Source organism: Mustela nigripes, chromosome 3, assembly GCF_022355385.1.
Source record: "Mustela nigripes isolate SB6536 chromosome 3, MUSNIG.SB6536, whole genome shotgun sequence".
Lineage (NCBI taxonomy): Eukaryota > Metazoa > Chordata > Mammalia > Carnivora > Mustelidae > Mustela > Mustela nigripes.
In genome coordinates, this window is record NC_081559.1 from 54,236,254 (window position 1) to 54,255,400 (window position 19,147).

The window sequence follows — 19,147 nt, forward strand, 5'->3', positions numbered from 1 at the left end:
ACCCACTGAGCCACCCAGGGGCCCCAAGTCATCATATTTTGTTAAAATCATGTCTTAATCACAGAGATTTGTTTTGGGAATCACAGTGATATTTTCAGACAGCAATTCTGTATAGGTCTTTAAAAGAACACTGATGCTGGAGTCTGGTGAACACCCACATTCCCGCTGCCATGTTACCCCACAGCTTACAGCAACTCTATTTTCCAGACCAAAAATTGGAATTTGTGATCTGAAAATAGGCTAGCATATTTGAAAGCATCATTGTCCCTGAAAATTCAGGTGCATGAGTATTATACAATGACTCTTATTCAACCCTGGAAATTTACCTGATCCTGAAATGGAAACCAATGAACTCGCTAGCCTGATGATCCTTCCCTAATCTTAACCTCTCATCTTTAAATCTGTCTTGGAAGAGGGTCAAAACACCCATGGTGACTTTCCCTAACTGTGTAGAGAACAATCAAGAAATGCTGACTGCCCACTGTGTGCATGAGACTGTACTGAACGAGGGTTACCTCTAATTTAGCTCAGCAAAATGAGGTTTGTTAATGCATTAATAAGCCCGTGTATAGACTGCTGGTGCAAGCAAAATTCTCCATAAGCAAGTTTAAGGCTCTAGGAAACCAACAAAAAGAGCCCAAGCAGCCAGTAAGTGCTCCCTCGTAGGTGATAAATGACCTTTCAAGTCGAACCAAATGCTTTCACCTAAAAGAGCAGGTGAGGAATGCTGCATTTACAATGGGCTTTATCTACATATGGATGATGTACCTTAGTTGCAGTTTCCTTTGCCCAGAGAGGAAATCACTACTACTCCAGGTTAATGAATTAAACACAGTCTAATTTATCCTAATTTCATTTCATTTCTTTCTACTTTATGCCATCAGACTGAAGATTATACACACAAAAAAACATTTTAACAGAAATCCCTTATTTGTATAGGGAAGACAAGTCAATTATTTGTAATTTTAAAATAGTTTAAAATAGTTTTTGTTTTTACAACCAACCCTATCAGTGCATATGGTTAAAAAAAAAAAAATTCGTATAGGAAGAATTAAAAGAAAGAATCTATCCCACTTCTTTTCACTCCTCCCCAGTCTCACTTCACAAAGGCACTTTTAACGATTTTTGTTGTTTTTCTCTAGGACATTATCATAGGACATTAACTCTAAAAATACACTGCTGTTCTTAATTAACCAATTTGAAACATTATTGGCTAACTTCTTGATTTATACAAGATTCGTTAGTTCTCATATATACTCTCCAATCTGGGGAGGAGGATCAGGCTTATTAAGATTGAATTTATATATAGTAACATTCATTCTTATGAGTATAGAGTTTTATGGGTTTTGACAACTGAGTTCAATTACCCCTCTTCCCAGATATTCTCAGGCTCTCTTAGACAACTCCTCCTGCCACTCCCGTCCCTGGCAAGCAGTGACACTTTGTGTTCCTGATGTTTGCCTTCTTCAGAATGTCAAAATGAATGCAGCCTTTTGATTCTGGTTTCTTTCATTCACTTCTTAGGGCCTTCATTCATGTTGTTGCATACATCAGTGTTCATTAAATGGACATAAAACAGTTTGTTTATCCATTCACAAGTTAAAAGCCATGTGGGTTTTTTCCCCCAGTTTTTGCCGATTAGGAATAAGCTTGCAATAAACATTAACATACAGATCTTTGCTGGACATCAGTTTTATTTCTCTTTGCTAACTGTCTAGAGTGAAATTATTATATTTTATATTAAATGTATGTTTAACTCTATATAAAATTGCCAAAGTGTTTTGTCTAAACTGGCTATCCTACTGAATATTCACTGGTAATGGATGAGAATTCTGATTACTTAGGATTCCTACCAACACTGGTATTGTCATCTTTGTTTCCTTGAGCTTTTTTGGTTGTTGTTTGTTTTAGTCATGCAAATAGATATGCAGTGGAAAGTTGCCTGTGGTTTAAGAAGGATTTCCTCAATGACTAATGACACTGGGCAGTTTTGGTGTGTTTATTTCCATTCATATATGTTCTTTATACCTATTCAACTCTTTTGCCCACTTCTTATTGGATTGTTTTCTTGTTATTGAGTTTTGAGAATTCTTTACATAGGCTGATGCAAGTGTTTTATTAAATATGTGTCATGCAAACACTATCTTCCAGGCTGTGGCTTGTCTTTTCAATTCTCTTAACAGCATCTTTGAAAAAAATGTTAAGTGTTCAATTTTGATGAAACCCAATTTATCAATATTTTCCTTTATGGATTGTGTTTTTGGTGGTCACATTTAAGAAATATTGCTCAACCCAAGACCAAAAGATTTTCTTCTATGTTTTCTTTAAGAAGTTTTTTTTTATAGTTTTAGCTTTTATTTTCAGGTCTATGATCTAGGTCTATGATTTATTTTAATACTTGCACACAGGCAAAGCATTTTTTGAGGTACTTTTCTTTCTTTCTTTTTTTTTTTTGAGTATCAATGTCTAATCACTGCATCATCGTTTGCTGAAAAGACTAAAAAGACTACCATTTCACTATAGCATTGTCTTTGTACCTTAGTTAGAAAAAAAAAAAATTGGCAATATATGTACTGGTCTATTTCTGCTCTCTCTATTCTATTCCATTAGTCAACGTGCATCTCCTTTTACCAATAACACAATCTTAATTTTGGAGATTTATAAGACTTCAAATTTAAGTTACTGTAAATATGACAACTTTGATCTTTTTTTTCAAAATTGATTTGGTTTTTCTAGTTCCTTTACCTTTCCACATAAATCTGAAAAAACAGCTTGGTGAATTCTGCAAAAATCCCTGCTGGAATTTTAACTGGAACATTGATTGGTATCACACTAACTCTATAAACTAAATTGGGGGATAACTGCCATATTAACAACATTGTGACTTTGATACTGTGAATATATTATACTGTTCCATTAATTCAGGTCTTGTCTAAACTTTTTCAATTGTGTTTTAGAGCTTTCAATACATCCTTCCTTTCAATACAGACCTTCCATACATCCTGTTAGATTTTTCACCTTCATATTTCATGGGTTTTAGGTGTTATTGTAAATGGCTCCCTTTTTCCCTAATTTCTAATTTTTTGTTGCTAGTATATATAAAAATACAATCGATTTTGTGTATTAATGTGTATCTTGCAACCTTGAATTTGAACTAGAATTTCAGTTCTAATTCCTTTTTTGGAAATTCTTTGGCATTTTCTCTACATAAAACCAAATAATCTGTGAATAGAGAAAATTCTTATTCTTATCCAATCCATATACATTTATCTTAATGCATTGGCTAGGACTTTCAATGCAGCACTGATAACAATTGGTAAGAACAGATAACTTGCCTTGTTTTCACCTGTAGTGAAAAACACCCACTTTCATAGGTAAGTGTAGTGTTAGCTGTAAGTTCTCTGAAGAATCTCTTTATCATGCTAAAGAAGTTCACTTCCATTCTTAGTTTAGTGAATTTTTATCAAAGATATTAAGTACTGACATCTGGTTTTTATGTATCTATTGATACTATCATATGTCTTTTTTTCTTCTTTAGTCTGCTGAAATGGTAAGTTGGAATATTAGATTTTTGAATGTTGAGCCAGTCTCGCATTCCCCAAAATAAACTCCACTTGATCACAATGTATAATCCTATAATATCCTGTTTATACTCTTAGATTTGATTTGATATTATTTTATTAAAGGTTTTTGCATCTTCATGAAAAATATTAGTCTGTAGTTTTCTTTCACTAAGATGCCTTTTTCTAGTTTTTGTCTCAGGGTAATGCTGATCTTATAAAATGAGATGATAAGTATCTCCTCCAGTTCCATATTCTGAAAGAGTTTGTGTAGACTAAATATTATTTCCTCCTAATTTTTTTAAAGTAATCTATATGCCAATGTGGGACTTGAATTTATGACCCTGAGATTAGGAGACACCTGCTCTACTAGCTGTACCATCCAGGTGCCCCTCTTTCTAAATTTTTTGACCGAATTCATCAGTAAAGCCATCTGGGATTGGATTCTTCTTTAACAGAAATTTTCCATGTTATTTATTACTTCTTGAGGAGCCTTTGGTGGTTTATACTTTTCAAGGAATTTGTTCATTTCCTAAGTTTTCTCACTGTGGGCATAAAGATGTTTTGAAAGGTTTCCTAATTTTTAATTTTTGTATATATAGTATGTGCAATGACATCCCCTCTTTGACTGTTGACATTGTTATTTCAGGTTGTTCCTCTTTTCCTTGGTAAATCTAGCTAAAGGTGAGTCAATTTTATTGATCTTAAGAAAACATCTTGGTATTCTTTAATGTTTTCCTATTTTCAACTTCACTGACTTCTCTTTTTAACTTTATTATTTAACTCCATCTATTTGCTTTGACTTCATTTGCTATTCTTATAAATTTCATTCTAATTACTGATTTCAATGTATTCCACAATTTTTGTTATGTTGTAGTTTCATTTTCCTTTCATTAAAAGTAATATATACTTCTACTTTAATCCAAGTGTATTTAGACATTTGTTGCTTAATTTTGAAATATCTGGTGATTTTCCAGATAAGTTCCTGCTGATTTCTACTTTATTTCCAATATGTTCAGAGAAAATACACTGTGTACATTAAATTTTTGTATATGTATTAGGTTTGTTCTATGACCCACATTATGGTTTATCTTAACATACTACATGTGCTTTAAAATAATGTATATACTGTTGTAGTTGGAATGTTACATAAATGTCAATTAAGTCAAGTTGATTTAAAGTGTTTCTCATATCTTATATATCCTTACTAATTTTGGGCCCACTTATTCTATCAGTTATGAAAGAGTAGTGTCGAAGACTCAAAATATAATATATACTTGTGTGTTTGCCCTTCTAGTTCTATCAATCGTTGTTTCATGCAGTTGAAGCTCTATGATCAAGTACCTGAACATTTAAGATTATCATATCTTCTTGGTGAAGTGAGCCTTGTAACATTATGGAATATCCTCGGCAACATTCTATTTTCTGAAGTCTACTTTATCTGTTATTAATCTAGTCACTCCAGGTTTCTTATGATCAGTAACTTTTTCTCTTATCTTTAGTTTTAGTCTATTTGTGCCTTTATAGTTAAAGTGTATATCTTATATTGCAAGTGTGTTTCTTAGAGCCAGCATATAGTTAGAGCTATAATCTCAGTTTTTAAATTAGTATATTTAAATGACTCACATTTAATGTAATTATTGATATGGCTGAATTAAAATCTGCCATTTTACTGGTTTCTTTCTATTTGCTTCACCTCTGTTTGGTATTTGTTTGCTATTTGTTTTTAAAGATTTTATTTATTTATTTGACAAAGAGAGATACAGTGAGAGAGGGAACACAGGCAGGGGAAGTGGGAGAGGAAGAAGCAGCCTTCCTACTGAGCAGGGAGCCCGATGTGGGGCTCCATCCCAAGACCCTGGGATCATGACCCTACCAAAGGCAGACATTTAATGACTGAGCCACCCAGGTGCCCCACACCTTTGTTATTTTATCATGTTTTTGGATTCAAAATGTTTATTTCATTTCATGTACTTTATTATATTCTTATTTATGCATTTATAACTTAATAGTTCAAGGGTTGTTCTTGGTTGTACATTATACATCTTTAATCATAATATAACTTCAAGTAATACTATAATCCTTCACATAAAATATAAAAAACTAAACAATTGTATATTCTCAATTTCTCCTTCTTATTCTTTGTGCTAAGGCTGTCATATATTTTATCTATATCTATGCTATACATTCAAAGAGCACTGTTAGTATTTTTGCTTAAGAAAGTCAATGATAGGGGTGCCTGGGTGGCTCAGTGGGTTAGGGCCTCTGCCTTTGGCTCAGGTCATGATCCCAGGGTCCTGGGATCAAGCTGCACATCGGGCTCTCTGCTCAGCAGGGAGCCTGCTTCTCCATCTCCCTCTGCTTGCCTCTCTGTCTACTTGTGATCTCTGTCTGTCAAATTAAATAAATAAAATCTTAAAAAGAAAAAAGAAAGTCGATGATATTTCAGGGTGATTAAAACTAAGGAAAATATATTTTATATTTATCTTCATTTTAGCCATTTTCAGAGATATTTCTCTGTGTGTATTCAAGTCTATGATACTGTACACTTTCTGTCTGAAAACATTCCTTTAATATTTTTTGCTGTACAGGTCAAGAAGTAATGAATTCTCAGTTTTTATGTATTTAAAATGTCATTAACCCCTTTATTTTAAAAGATAACTTCAGGGGTGCCTGGGTGGCTCAATCAGTTAAATGTCTGCCTTTACCTTAGGTTATGATCTCAAGGTCCTAAGATTGAGCCCCACATCTGACTCCCTGCAAAGCAAGGAGTCTGCTTCTCCCTCTCCCTCTGCCTCTCCCCCACTTGTGCACTCTCTCTCAGTATATAAATAAATAAATAAAATCTTTATAAAAAATAAAAGATAATTTCATGTAGTATAGAACACTTGGTTGCTTTCCACTTCTGCTCTTTAAAGTGGTCACCTTACTGTTTTCTTGTTTGCACAGTTTCTGATAAGAAGTCTGCTGTAATTCTTAACTTTATTCCTCTGTAAAAGGTCTATTTTATTTGGACTGCCCTCAAGATTTACTCTTTTACTTCTGAATTTTATCAGTTCATATATGATGTGTCTAACAGTGTGGGGTTTGGGAAAAGAAATATTTATCCTGCTTGGGCTTCTCTGAGCCTCTATGATTTGTGATTTGATGTCTTTCATTGTATTTGGAAAATGATTAACCAATATATCTCTTAAAATATTTCTTCTGGGGGTGCCTGGGTGGCTGAGTCATTAAGCCTCTGCCTTCAGCTCAGGTCATGATCCCAGGGTCCTGGAATTGAGCCCTGCATCAGGCTCCTGCTCTACAGGAAGCCTGCTTCTCCCTCTCCACTCCCCCTGCATGTGTTCCCCCTCTTGCTGTGTCTCTGTCTCTGTCAAATAAATAAATAAAAATCTTTTAAAAAGCATCTATTCTATCCCATTCTGTCCCTTTTCTATATAGAATTCCCTTTACACATATGTTATACCACTTTATATTTTCTCTCACCTCTTGGATGCTCTGTTTTGGGCCTTTTCACTCTTTTTCTTTTTATCTCCTGACACCTCCCATTTTATTTTAATCATCTTGTAATACCATAATTACATAATTACAAGGTAATTTCTGTTTGTCTATTTTCAAGTACATGATTTCTTTCTTTGGCTGTGCTGAGTCTACTGATGAGCATATCAAGAGTATTCTTCATCTCATGCTTTCATATCTAGAATTTCCATTTGACATGTTCTAATATTCCCTTTATGCTAAAATGCCACATATGTTCATGTGTATTTCCCACCTTTTCTACTACAGTTTTTAATCACAATTATTTTAAATTCCTATATGATAGTTCCAATATCTGCATCATAGCTAAATCATGAGTGCCCTGTCTCTTATGAGCAAGGTATTTCCTTGATTATTTGAATGCCTCATTATGTTTGGTTGATGTCAATATAATTACAAAACTTTTAAATGTAGTCATAGAATTATAAAGGTCTTTACACTGAAGGTGTAAAGGAGGTGTCATGGGATAAAAAGGGAAGTGAAGTTGGCAAAATAAAGCATTAAGTGTAAAGAGTGATATATGATATAGTACAATATTGACTCGAAAGGAACATTAAATTAAGAAAAAATACATGTTAGCTTAGAAAAACTACTAAAAAAAATAATTAAAAGAGGGACGCCTGGGTGGCTCAGTGGGTTAAAGCCTCTGCCGTCAGCTCAGATCATGATACCAGGATCCTGGGATTGAGCCCAGCATCATGCTCTTCGCTCAGCAGGGAACTTGCTTCCTCCTGCTTCTCTGTCTACTTGTGATATCTATCTGTCAAATAAACAAAATCTTTCCAAAACAAACAAATAATTAATTAATTAAAAGAGAGTGTCAAGAAATCAATAAAGAAAATGAAATGGAATACTCAAAAAAAGTGACTAGCCCCCCCAAAAAGGCAAAAAAAGGAGACAGAAAAAAATAAAAAGAGAGACAAGTAGCAACAGGGTAGGCATGAATCCATACCAATAATTATACTAAATGTTAATGATCTAAACACTTGAATTAAAGGCAGATATTGTAATATAGTTAAAGGATAAAAATCAAGAACCAGCTATACGCCATGTACAAAAGTTGCACAACCAAGATAAAGACACAGATGGGGTGTAAGTAAAAGTATGGGAAAAACAAACATGCAAATATGAAACATAAAAATGTTGGCATAGTTATATATAATTTTGCAAAGAGTAGATATGAAGACAAAAGTATTAGTGAGATGAAGTGGGATATTTAATAATAATTGGTCATTGCTTCAGGAAGACATGACAACTGTAAATGTATGTACCTAATAAGAGAGTTTCAAAATATATGCAATAAAAACTAACAGAACTAAAGGGAGAGAAAGCTAAATCCACAAGTATAGTTGGAGATTTTCAATACCCCTCTCAGTAAAAATATAGATGATGTGAACAATATTATCAATGAACTGTACCTAATTGGCATTTACAAAGCAATACACTCAACAGTTAAAACTAATCTATGCTGGATAAAATACAAACTCAGGAAAGACTGGGTGGAAACAAGAGGAAACTTATTGTGATGGTGTTTATTATTAACATCTTGAAAAGATTAAGGGAATGAAATTCTCAAACACCATGACTGCACACATAAGCTTTGTGAATGTTATTATATGTAATATATGTAAATGTTTCATGAAAAGAGAAAAATGTTAGCAAGTATTGTACTTGTATAAATGCATAATGAAGTATTTAGAGGGTAGTGTAATGATATTTGTAACTTATTTAGAAATACATAAAAATAATACGTATTTGATGAATAGAGGAATAGATAAACAGATATATATGTGATAAAGCAAGCATAATGGTATGATCTAGTTGATGGATATATGAATCGATGAACTAAATTTCTTTCAATTCCAGTTAATAAAAAGTTTCTTTTTCATTATTATTATTAGTTTCAGGGATAGGATTTAGTGATTCATCAGTTGCATATAATACCCAGGACTCACTACATCAAGTATACTACTTAGCCCATTACTCAGTCCCAGTCCCAGTCCCCCAACCACTTCCTCTCCAGCAACCCTATTTGTTTCCTATAGTTAAGAGTCTCTTATGGTTTGCCTCCCTCTCTATTTTCAGCTTATTTTATTTTTTCTTCTCTTTCCTTATGTTCATCTGTTTTTTTTTTCTTAAATTCCACATATGAGTGAAATCATATGCTATTTGTCTTTCTCTGACTAATGTGGTTTGCTTAGTATAGTACCCTCTAGTTCCATCCTCATCATTACAAATGGCATGATTTCATTATTTTTGATAGCTGAGTAATAGTCCATTGTTAATATATACCTCACTTTCTTTATACATTCATCTCTTGATAGACATCTGGGCTCTTTCCATTATTTGGCTATTGTGGACATTGCTGCTTTGAACATTGGTGTGTGGTTGCCATTTCAAATCACTATGTTTGTATCCTTTGGATAAATACCTTGTAGTGCAATTGCTGGCTCATAGGATAGTTCTATTTTTACCCTTTGAGGAAACTCCATACTGTTTTCCAGAGTGGCTGTACCAGTTTTCATTCTCACCAGCAGTGTAAGATGGTTCTCCTTTCTCCACATCCTTGCCAACATCTACTGTTTCCTGAGTTAATTTTAGCCATTCTAACTGGTGTGAGATAGTCAATTGATGAGAAGTTTAACTAAGTGATGAGGAAAAGGAAAATGAAATAAATCTTTTCCAGAAAATAAAATTCATTGTCAGAAGAAATGTTCTTCAGGTTAAAGGAAAAAGACACCAGATGTAAATTCACTTCTACACAGAATAATGGAAAACAATGAGCAGAAATGATAAATACGTGGGTTAATGCAAAATCCTACATTCATTTTTTAATTCATATAAAAATAACTAAGTATTTAAGCCAAAATAAGAACTATTTTTTTCAAGGTCTATAAAATATTTAGAAGTAAAACATGTGAGATTAATTACACAAGGGACAAGAAGAAAAAAATGAAAGAATATGAGAATAAGGTTCTTAGATTAAACTATGATAATTTAATGATGGATATTATAAAACTTGGAACAATCACTAAAAATAGACAAAGAGATGTAGCTTATAAACCAATAGTGGAAATAATACAGAATAGTAACATTTTGTCAATTAAACCAAACTAAGGCAAAAAGTAGAAAGAAATAAAGGGAGAGACATAAAAACAATAAGGTGACAGATTTAAACACAACCATATTGATAAATACATTAAATGTGCATGTTCTAAATTCTCCAGTTAAAAGACAAGTATGTAAGCCTGAATAAAAAAGCAGGACCTTTCCATATGCTCTCTACTAGAAGCCCAATTTAAATATATATATATATATATATTTGTGTGTGTGTGTGTATACATGTATACATACATAGATACAATAAAAGTTTAGAATAAGAGAAATCTATGATATGCAGGCAATCAGTAAAAGAAAGCAGGAGTAGCTATATAAAAAGAGATACAAAAAGATTAACCATGAAAAAGCTGGGATGGCTATATTAATATTAACAGAGTAAACTTTAAAGCAAAGATTACAAGTGATAAAGAGAGACATGGCATAAGAATAAATAACACCAGGGTAAAGTGGGAGATTTCCTAATGATAAATATGCATTAAGAGAACATAACAATTTTAAGGTATATGTACATATTAACAAAATTTTCAAACACATGAAGCAAAAATCAGAAAAACTAAAAAGAGGAGCAGACAAATTCACATGTATGTAGGAGATATCAACAATCCTCTCTTGGTAATTGAAAAACAAGCAGGTAGAAAATCAATAAAGATATAGAAGCCTTGAATAACTCTGAGAAACAACTTGACCAAATAGCATCTATAGAACACTCCACCCAACAACAGCAGAATATACGTTATTTTCAAGAACATGTAATACATTTACCAGGTCAGATACAGGTTAGGCTCTAAAACAGATCAATAAAATTCAGAAAAATTAAAATTATACAGATTATGTTCTTTCACTCCCAGTGTATTTAAATCAGAACTCAATAACAAAAAACAACCTGAAAATTCCCAAAATATTTAGAAATTAAACAAAGGACATCTAAAAAACCCACAAGTCCCAGAGAATCATAAAGAAAACCAGAAAATACTCTGAACTCACTGAAAGTTAAAATACAACATAGCACAATTTATGAATGAGCTGAAACAGTTGCCAAGGAGGAAATGTGAAACTTTAAATGCCTGTATTAGAAAAGAAGAAAGGTCTTAAATGAATGATTTAATAAAAGGTCATCAAACTATGGCCCATTGGCTGTCCCATTTGTAAATAAAGCAACACCTATTTGTTTATGCATTGTCTATGGTTGATTTTACATGAAAATGGCTGAATCAAGTAATTGTAACACAGACTGTTTGGCCCACAAGCCTAAAATATGTATTATCTGATCCTTTAAGAAGAAGTTTGCCTGCTGTTGATCTAAAGTACCAACTTAAGAAGCTAGAATAAAGAAGAATAAATTAAACTCAAAGTAAGTAGAGGAAGGAAATATTAAGAGTAGAAAACAACTAAAGGAAAAAAAAAACCTGAAAATCAATAAAGCCAAAGTTATTTATTTGAAAGAATTTAATAAAATTGATAAATTCGCACCGATCAAGGGAAAAAGAAAGAAAATTCAAATTCCCAATTCAGAAATATAAGAGAGACAGCACTATAAACCCTATAGATATTAGAAACATAATAAAGGAATTTAGGAAAACTTTATGATAATGACAATATATAAAGCAGAGTTCAGTAAAAGCAATTCTAAAAGAGCATCTTCATCTTGATTTGACACAATAAATCTCATTCTTTAAAGTCCATTTGTCTTAATGAAATTAATTTTCTCCTCTGTGCAAAAAGTAATACTTTTTAATATAGTTAATATACAGCTAGAGAACAGCTGTAAGGAAAAAATTAAAAAATAAAGAGAGATCCATTTAATTACACATTTATTATCCTGTAAGAAATGTTCTACTACGGGCGCCTGGGTGGCTCAGTCTGTTAAGTGTCTGCCTTCAGCTCAGGTTATGATCCCAGGGTCTTGGGATCCAGCCCCGCATCTGGCTTCCTGCTCAGTGGAAGCCTGCTTCTCCCTCTCCCACTCCCTCTGCTTGTATTCCCTCTATCCCTGTGTCTCTCGCACTCAAATAAATAAATAAATAAATAAATAAATAAATAAATCTTTTTTTTTTAAAAAGAAAGAAAGAAACGTTCTGCTAATCATATATTTATTCTTTATTTAGAGTTTCAAATTTACAATGGATTATCTTTTTCTGAGAAATATACACTACAGGTAATAGGTAGAATTTGAGTGAGAACAAAGTCTCACTTTGATTATTAGAGCAGACAAATATTCACAGAGCAGATTTTTATATTCTTGAAGAGCAATAATGGGGATGGAGAAAAGAAATAAACACACTTTTAGGGGAGCAGTCCAGAAAAATGTCATCAGATAAAATTATGAGATGTGATGTATTAATACTCTTCAATATATTTTGGCTCTGTTTTAAAACAATCTGGTTCCTTAAAGCTGTGGTAATCTGGATTACCACCCTTTGAGTTAACATCTCTTGGATAAGCATGCCTTTATGAAACTAAACATTTCGCATTAAAATGCTCATTGTCTGGACCATAATGGGTTAGATTTATTTCTCATCTTGTTTTTGACCAAGTCAATCATGGTGTTAAACAAAATATTTAAAAAGAACTCAATCCACATACAGAGATACGGTGCTTTTCTCAATCATTGTACCTTACCATGAGATAGGGATGATAAAACAAATTAGAAGAAAATATACGTGTCTCGCTTCCAAAACTAAAGTATCCTAATCATTTTCTCGGTGTGAAAAGTTTAATGAAAAAGTAGATAGATCTAATTTGGGATCCTTAAGTCACTGGCAAATTTAAATTGTTTTAAAAAATAATAAGCCAAGCTCTTGAGTCATACTGAATGATTCACCCATGAATTCTTGAGGGGATTAATTTAAAACAGTTCCAAAGAAACATAAGTATATGCACATACTCTAAAACACAGCAGAGAACAACAGAAAAGGGAAATTACTCTGGAGGACAAAAAGCAAAAAAATGAGGACAGAGTAGAACCTTATGATTCTCGTTGGCCAATCAGAGCAAGTGAATGCAAGAGCCATGTGGTAAAGCAACGAGCAACCCCTCCCAATTAGGAGCGCTGGCTTCTATGGAAATGAAGTCTCCTCCTGCCTGCTTCACACTCCTACTCACCTCCTCCCTCCCTTTTACTTTTTACTGGATTCCTAAATGTGAGGAGTAGTGGTTTTCCTGTCCCCATTCGGGGGAACCAAGAGGCCCATGTGTTTAGGGATGTAGCTTCCAAAGAATGTGAAAGGCACCAGGTTCATGACCACAGTCCTGTCTTCTACAGAGGTAACAAATGTGGGAAGGGCAGGACCTGCTTCTTGGTAGAAGAGAACCAGCCATCTCTCTCCACAAACTCTCCACCTTTTCCTGCCTGAGCAGTAGCCCCTGACATTATTGCCTGAAACTTGTCCGCTACCAAGAAGGCTGGGGACTAATGTGAGGTATTGGAGAAAGAGGTCCCCACTCCGCCGTCCTGCTTCACTTGGCAGGCATCCTGCAGCCTTTCAGTCAGTGTCAGGATCCAGGATTCTGAGGTATCACAGCCTCCTCCCCTTTATCCTTAGGCTGTTTAACTGTTACAAAGTTTGAAAAGAGGAGTAGGTTAGAGTTCTGCCATGCAATTAGGGGACAAAGTACCAGGTAACCAAAAGAACAGTTACTTTGCTTTATTTTGCCTCTCTTTTCTGGATATCACCCTGAATGACCCCTCTTAGACTGAAGAAGCACAGCTGCGACAGGACAGTATTGGGTATTCCGATTTCTCCTAGGAAACGGGGAAAATCTGTACCACTTACAAATATATCCCTTTATTATCCCAGTTTCGTAAATAATGTAAGGATAAAACTTGAGATCGGAGAATTGGCTATGAAAATTTAAAATAGAGACAGCCAAAACAATGAAAAACGCAGAGGTGGCCTCACAGATAAGTGATAAGGAACAATATAGAGGACACACTTGGTGCTTAGAATTTTCCCTCTTTTTCCCCGTTTAGTTCTGTTTTCCATTTATATTTAGAAATTAGCTCTCTCATTTTATTAAAATAAACCCTTGATATACATGCGAACATATCCGTTTAAGCTTGTTAATGATCCATGCATAGAGTTGTTCATTTAAAAGGCCACCGTCCTCTACACATCTCAAAATGAAGCCCATACTAATCATTTGGTAGCTGGCCAAGACTTAGGTCAGAGCAAGAATTAAAAAGTCCATAGTTGAAATCAATGTATCCCTGTCCATTCCCCAAAGGATGAGCAGTTAACTCTCTTAGGCACCTGCTCTTAAACCTCAATCTGCCTTCGATGAACAGGTCCTGTGAGGGTACCCCCTCCCCTGCTCTGACTCTGCCCATTCTCCACTCCCCTTATCCGTCTCTTATTTACAGTAAGAGATACAAGTACTGCCAAGAAAAATACAATGAACTGCATCTTGGCTACTGCCTGGAAGCAGTTCTCCTAAAAGAGAAACCTAGGAATGCTTATTCAAAAGGCAAATACTCTAAAAATGCATTTGAAAATAACAATCACATTCAAGAAAATAGTTGGGCAAAACTACCTGCTTTCACCCACCAGGGAGTCTAGGCAGCTCTAACTTTCTCACCACCTTTTCAGGTCAAGAACCCAAGTAAGGTTAAGAGAGGCTGTCTCTCCGTTCACTGAAAACAGTAGAGCCAGGCAACGCATGACCGCAAGTGCTAGAGGTGAGCATTCAGAGACACATACAGGGGCGGTGGCAGAGCTAGAATACAAGTGGTAAGAGAAAGAGCTAGAAAAGAGGTCTGTGCTTCTCTTTCTAACCTAAGATCCCAGCATACCCGAAACAAGAGCAGCTTAGCTCACCGCAATTATCTCTTTCATGTAGGACAGCCAGGTAAAAGTACAGAACACTCAGTTAAATTGGAATCAAAGACCAATTATTTTGACTCTTGATTTTTTACCGTTAGTCTAGACTTGTGCCTGGAACCCCAGGCCCTAAACAACCAACTGCCTACTTGGTATCTCCACTTTGGTGTGTACTAGGCATTTTAAGCTCTCCATGCCGAAACTTAGTTCCAGCTGTGGGCCACCATTCCCACCCCCACCTGGGGCCCGATCTGCTCCTCCTGAGGTTGCCAACCTGACCCCACATCATGGTACTACTCCTCCACTGCTCGAATCAAAAATTTGGAATCATCCCCATTCCTCCCTTACACTTACATTTATTTGAGGAACTCTGTTTGATAACTTGAGGCTAGATAACAAGTTGAGGTACTACAGTTAATGAAGAAATATGCTGCCAAGGACTTCTGCACAGAGTTTCTCCTGGGCCAGAGAAGTCTCTTCCTTAAGAACCATCTGTGTCACATGTGTGTCAACCAACCAATAAATGACCCTGCTTAAAGAAGGGCAAAGGTGGCAACTTCTTCTGCATTTGTACCCTCATCCAGCCCAAGGCTTTCACTTTCACTTCCAGCACACCTTAAAATGGGCAGCGGAAACATCTCCCCATCTGAAACCCCTATCCTGTTTATTAAATGAAAAGTTATCTTCTCACTCTTAGAGCAACTGCATCTAGCTTTCCAGTCTCTTTATTTTATTATTTTGTTTAAGATTTTATTTATTTATTTGAGAGAGATCACAAGCAGGGAGAACTGTAGAGGGAGATGGCGAAGCAGGCTCTCCACTCAGGAGCAGGCCCAGCCCTGGGCAGGGGAGGGGAGAGGGGGTCCTGGATCCTGGGTCCTGGAATTATAACCTGAGCTGAAGGCAGACACTTAACTGACTAACCCAACTATGTAGCCCCTGAACTTTTACTCACTTACTAACTTATTTATTTATTGTAGCTTTCCAGACTCTTAATAATCCATTCCCAACCAGGAGACCAAGGAATTTCATAAAATTAGTAGAGAATGCACCATGTGTAAATCCATATAATATCCCAATCACAGCTTCAAACTCCAGAACTCCAAGATATTTCGTGCTGACTTTTTGTTTAGTATACCTGATAAATGTGAGATCATCTGAAGTCTTTCTTACCAAACAACAAGGAACCCAGACACTAGATAATTAGTGTAACTCAGAGAAGCCTAATTTTTTAGCCAGCCCAGCCCAATAAATATTTTCTCATTTTTTTTTTCCATCAATGGTTACCCTCTGAGAGTCTCATCAAGGAACAATTGTTTCTACTCTACTGCTAATGCATGGCATGGTTTAGGTGACAGAGATGCTGGGGAATAACAGCCAAGCAGAAAGAGTTTATTGGTTTATCGATGTCTTCAGGTATTTAAAGTCATAAGCCTGGTGCTCAGCAGAGTCAGATTGGAAAGTGGTGCTTTCTGCCACCCAGCCATGATATAGTGTCAGGAGTGACTTCTACATTTTCAAAATTGACCATTATGACAAACTATGTAATTTATAAAAGTAACTAGATTAAAAAACCATACAGGTAACCACATGAGAAAAACAATTTAAAAGATGAAGTTTTTAAAAAACTACTTTGACCTCCTCTGCCAAATAATCAAAGATGGGTATAAAAGTAAAATTCAAGAAAGTAGACAGCAATAGACATTGTTTCTGCAGGACACAAAGAGAGATAAAGTTCTTACAAGAGATTTGACATAGAAAAGTTTATTATAAAAGTTTAATTTTGGTAAGTACTTCTTTACTATACTGACACATTATCTCCATATCGGTCATTTTTCTTAGCCTTCATATTTTGAGGGAAAAAATTTTTGAATGGATGGTCTATTTTTTTTCTTTTTCATACATTTCAATGTCAAAAGTTTCCATGCCTTTTAAAGAACATAGCTTTGCATATTTATCAATACTGCTATGCCCAGGGTCTCTAAAATTTTCTGAAGATTCTGACATATAACAAAATATATGTTAGATAAAAAAATAATTATCTTTTTTAAATGTCTGTGGCAAATTTATTAGCTCCCTAAAATAAAAAGTGTTGTACAGGCAATCTGTGGAGGTAATTTTACAGGTACCTCGTCAAAACTGTGATACCTAGAAGGCTATTTAATTCTTCTTCTTCTTCTTTTTTTTTTTTTTTTTAAGTCTGTTAAATTCATCAAGAGTACTTTGAGTGTTCCAAGTTAGTGGAGTTTCTGCTCATTTCTCATAAAGACTTTCCCATTGTCAGTTTTCTTCCCACTGATGAATTTACTAACTCTGAATGCAAATGTTTCACTTTATCCCATCATTCTCTGGACAGTCTCTGAGTAGTAGCTTTCCTAAAAGCCTGTGCTTTTCCAAAGATAACTAAAATGCTTTAATCCTCATATTGTATTAATCACTTCCAATAATCAATTTTCATTTGAATATTGTATGAAGTGATTCTCTCAGGCCATCTGAAACATCAAATCTGCACTTGACAGAAATCATACTATTCAAAACATTCCCCTGCACATGTCACTAAAAGGAAAACTACCCACCCTGGAGTATAGCTATTAATGTCAAACAGATTGTCATCTGGGAAAACAAAAATGCATAAAAATCAGCTTCGGACAAAGTACAGCTCTATGGAAAAACACCAGGTTTTTGTGTGCAAATGTCTTAAATGTCTGATTGAAATGTTTAAAGAACGAGTTAGCAAGGAATCTGCCGCTGTTCTCCATAGCCCAAGATAATGTTATAACGAAAACAGTTTTAGAGCTAAAGGGTTTTTCTTCATAGCACACTATGATTTTACCGAAGATGCATTTGCCCCAGTTTCTAGTAAACGTTATAAGAAATGTTTGGTTTCCAGCTTGGGCCGAGGGCTCTATTTAGCCTATCAAGGCACAGACCTGTTAAAAACGCTGGGGCGCTTGCCAGAATTTTTTCTCCTGCAACTCTTGGTAAAGATCGTACCTCGAAAGCGATGTGCGTTGCAAACCACGCAGATCTAAGCTCCCTCTCCCGCCTACAGAGCTTGGCACCCGCGGCTTCTGAGAGATCCTTTGCCTCCTAAAACTCAGACCGAATCGCCACCACCATTCCCCACCACCTTTCCACCACCACCGCGCCACAATCTTTGCTCAGCTCTCCGGAGCCCAGTACAGAGCATGCCCGAAGCCCCTGCAGCGTGAACTCCTGGTGCCACTCAACTCCCCAGCCCAACGCACACCCACAAACACACTCCCTCCGCTGCAAACTGCCCCCAAATTTGTCACCCACCTCACCCCTACTACCCCCACGTCCCTGTCGTTTTTTCGCTCCTCCTGGTGGCTCCGTCCCCAGCACACCTGTCTAATCCTATGGCTACCAGACGTCAGGTGCCCACGCTGCGCCCTATCCCGCGCCCTCTCGATCCAACTGGCGCTTCCCACTCCGCCCAGTGGAAAGTCAGTGTACTCGCAGCACCTTCTACTCCACCCGCGTGCCCACCCGCAGACCTCCCCCTACTCCCACCCTCTCTTGCGCTGCAGAAGGAGCGCCCGTCGTACCTGTCGAGATCGCGGCGGCGGTGGCGAGCAACAGGAAAGCCTGGCGGAGCGTCGCGCACTGCGCTCGGGTCATGGCCACCCGGCGGCCGCGCCGGGGCTGCGAGGTCCCAGAGCGGAGCTAGGCGGTCCGAGCCGCCCGGGCCGCTTTGAAGTTCCCGGGGCGCGGGCGGGATGGAAGCACAGTCCCGTCACCTTTTTGAAGAGCGCGGTTGGCTCTAATCCATGCGGGCGCCCCGCTCTCCTGCCTCCCCCATCCCTTGCCCCCCGCGGCTGGCAGTGCGCGACGCTCCTGCCACCGGCCTCAGCAGCCCGCTGAAAGGGCGGGGGGCGGGGGGGACAGAGCCCGCCCCCGCCGCGCCTCCGCCCCCTGCGCCCTCTTCCAGCAGCCCCGGGCCTGCGTTGCGGGCCAGGCGGGCAAAGGGAGCCCAAAGGCCGGGCAGTGAGACTGCCCAGAGCTGGGGACAAGAGAGGGGATTGGGTAGCGCGGAACCCACAGGACCGGAAAGCTGGGGAAAGGGTCAGGACGCGAGGAAGAGCCCCACCG

General features: G+C 36.7%; 1 protein-coding gene across 1 annotated transcript in view; it reads right to left on the minus strand.

Moving 5' to 3' along the window:
* Positions 1 to 18,887, minus strand: part of ACVR1C (activin A receptor type 1C) — a 75,275-nt gene extending 56,388 nt beyond the window's left edge. The window contains exon 1 of the mRNA XM_059393999.1: positions 18,604 to 18,887. Within this exon, the coding sequence (XP_059249982.1) occupies positions 18,604 to 18,676 (73 nt within the window). The 5' untranslated portion in view covers positions 18,677 to 18,887. The remainder of the gene's footprint in view (positions 1 to 18,603) is intronic.
* Between the last annotated feature and the right edge of the window lie 260 nt (positions 18,888 to 19,147).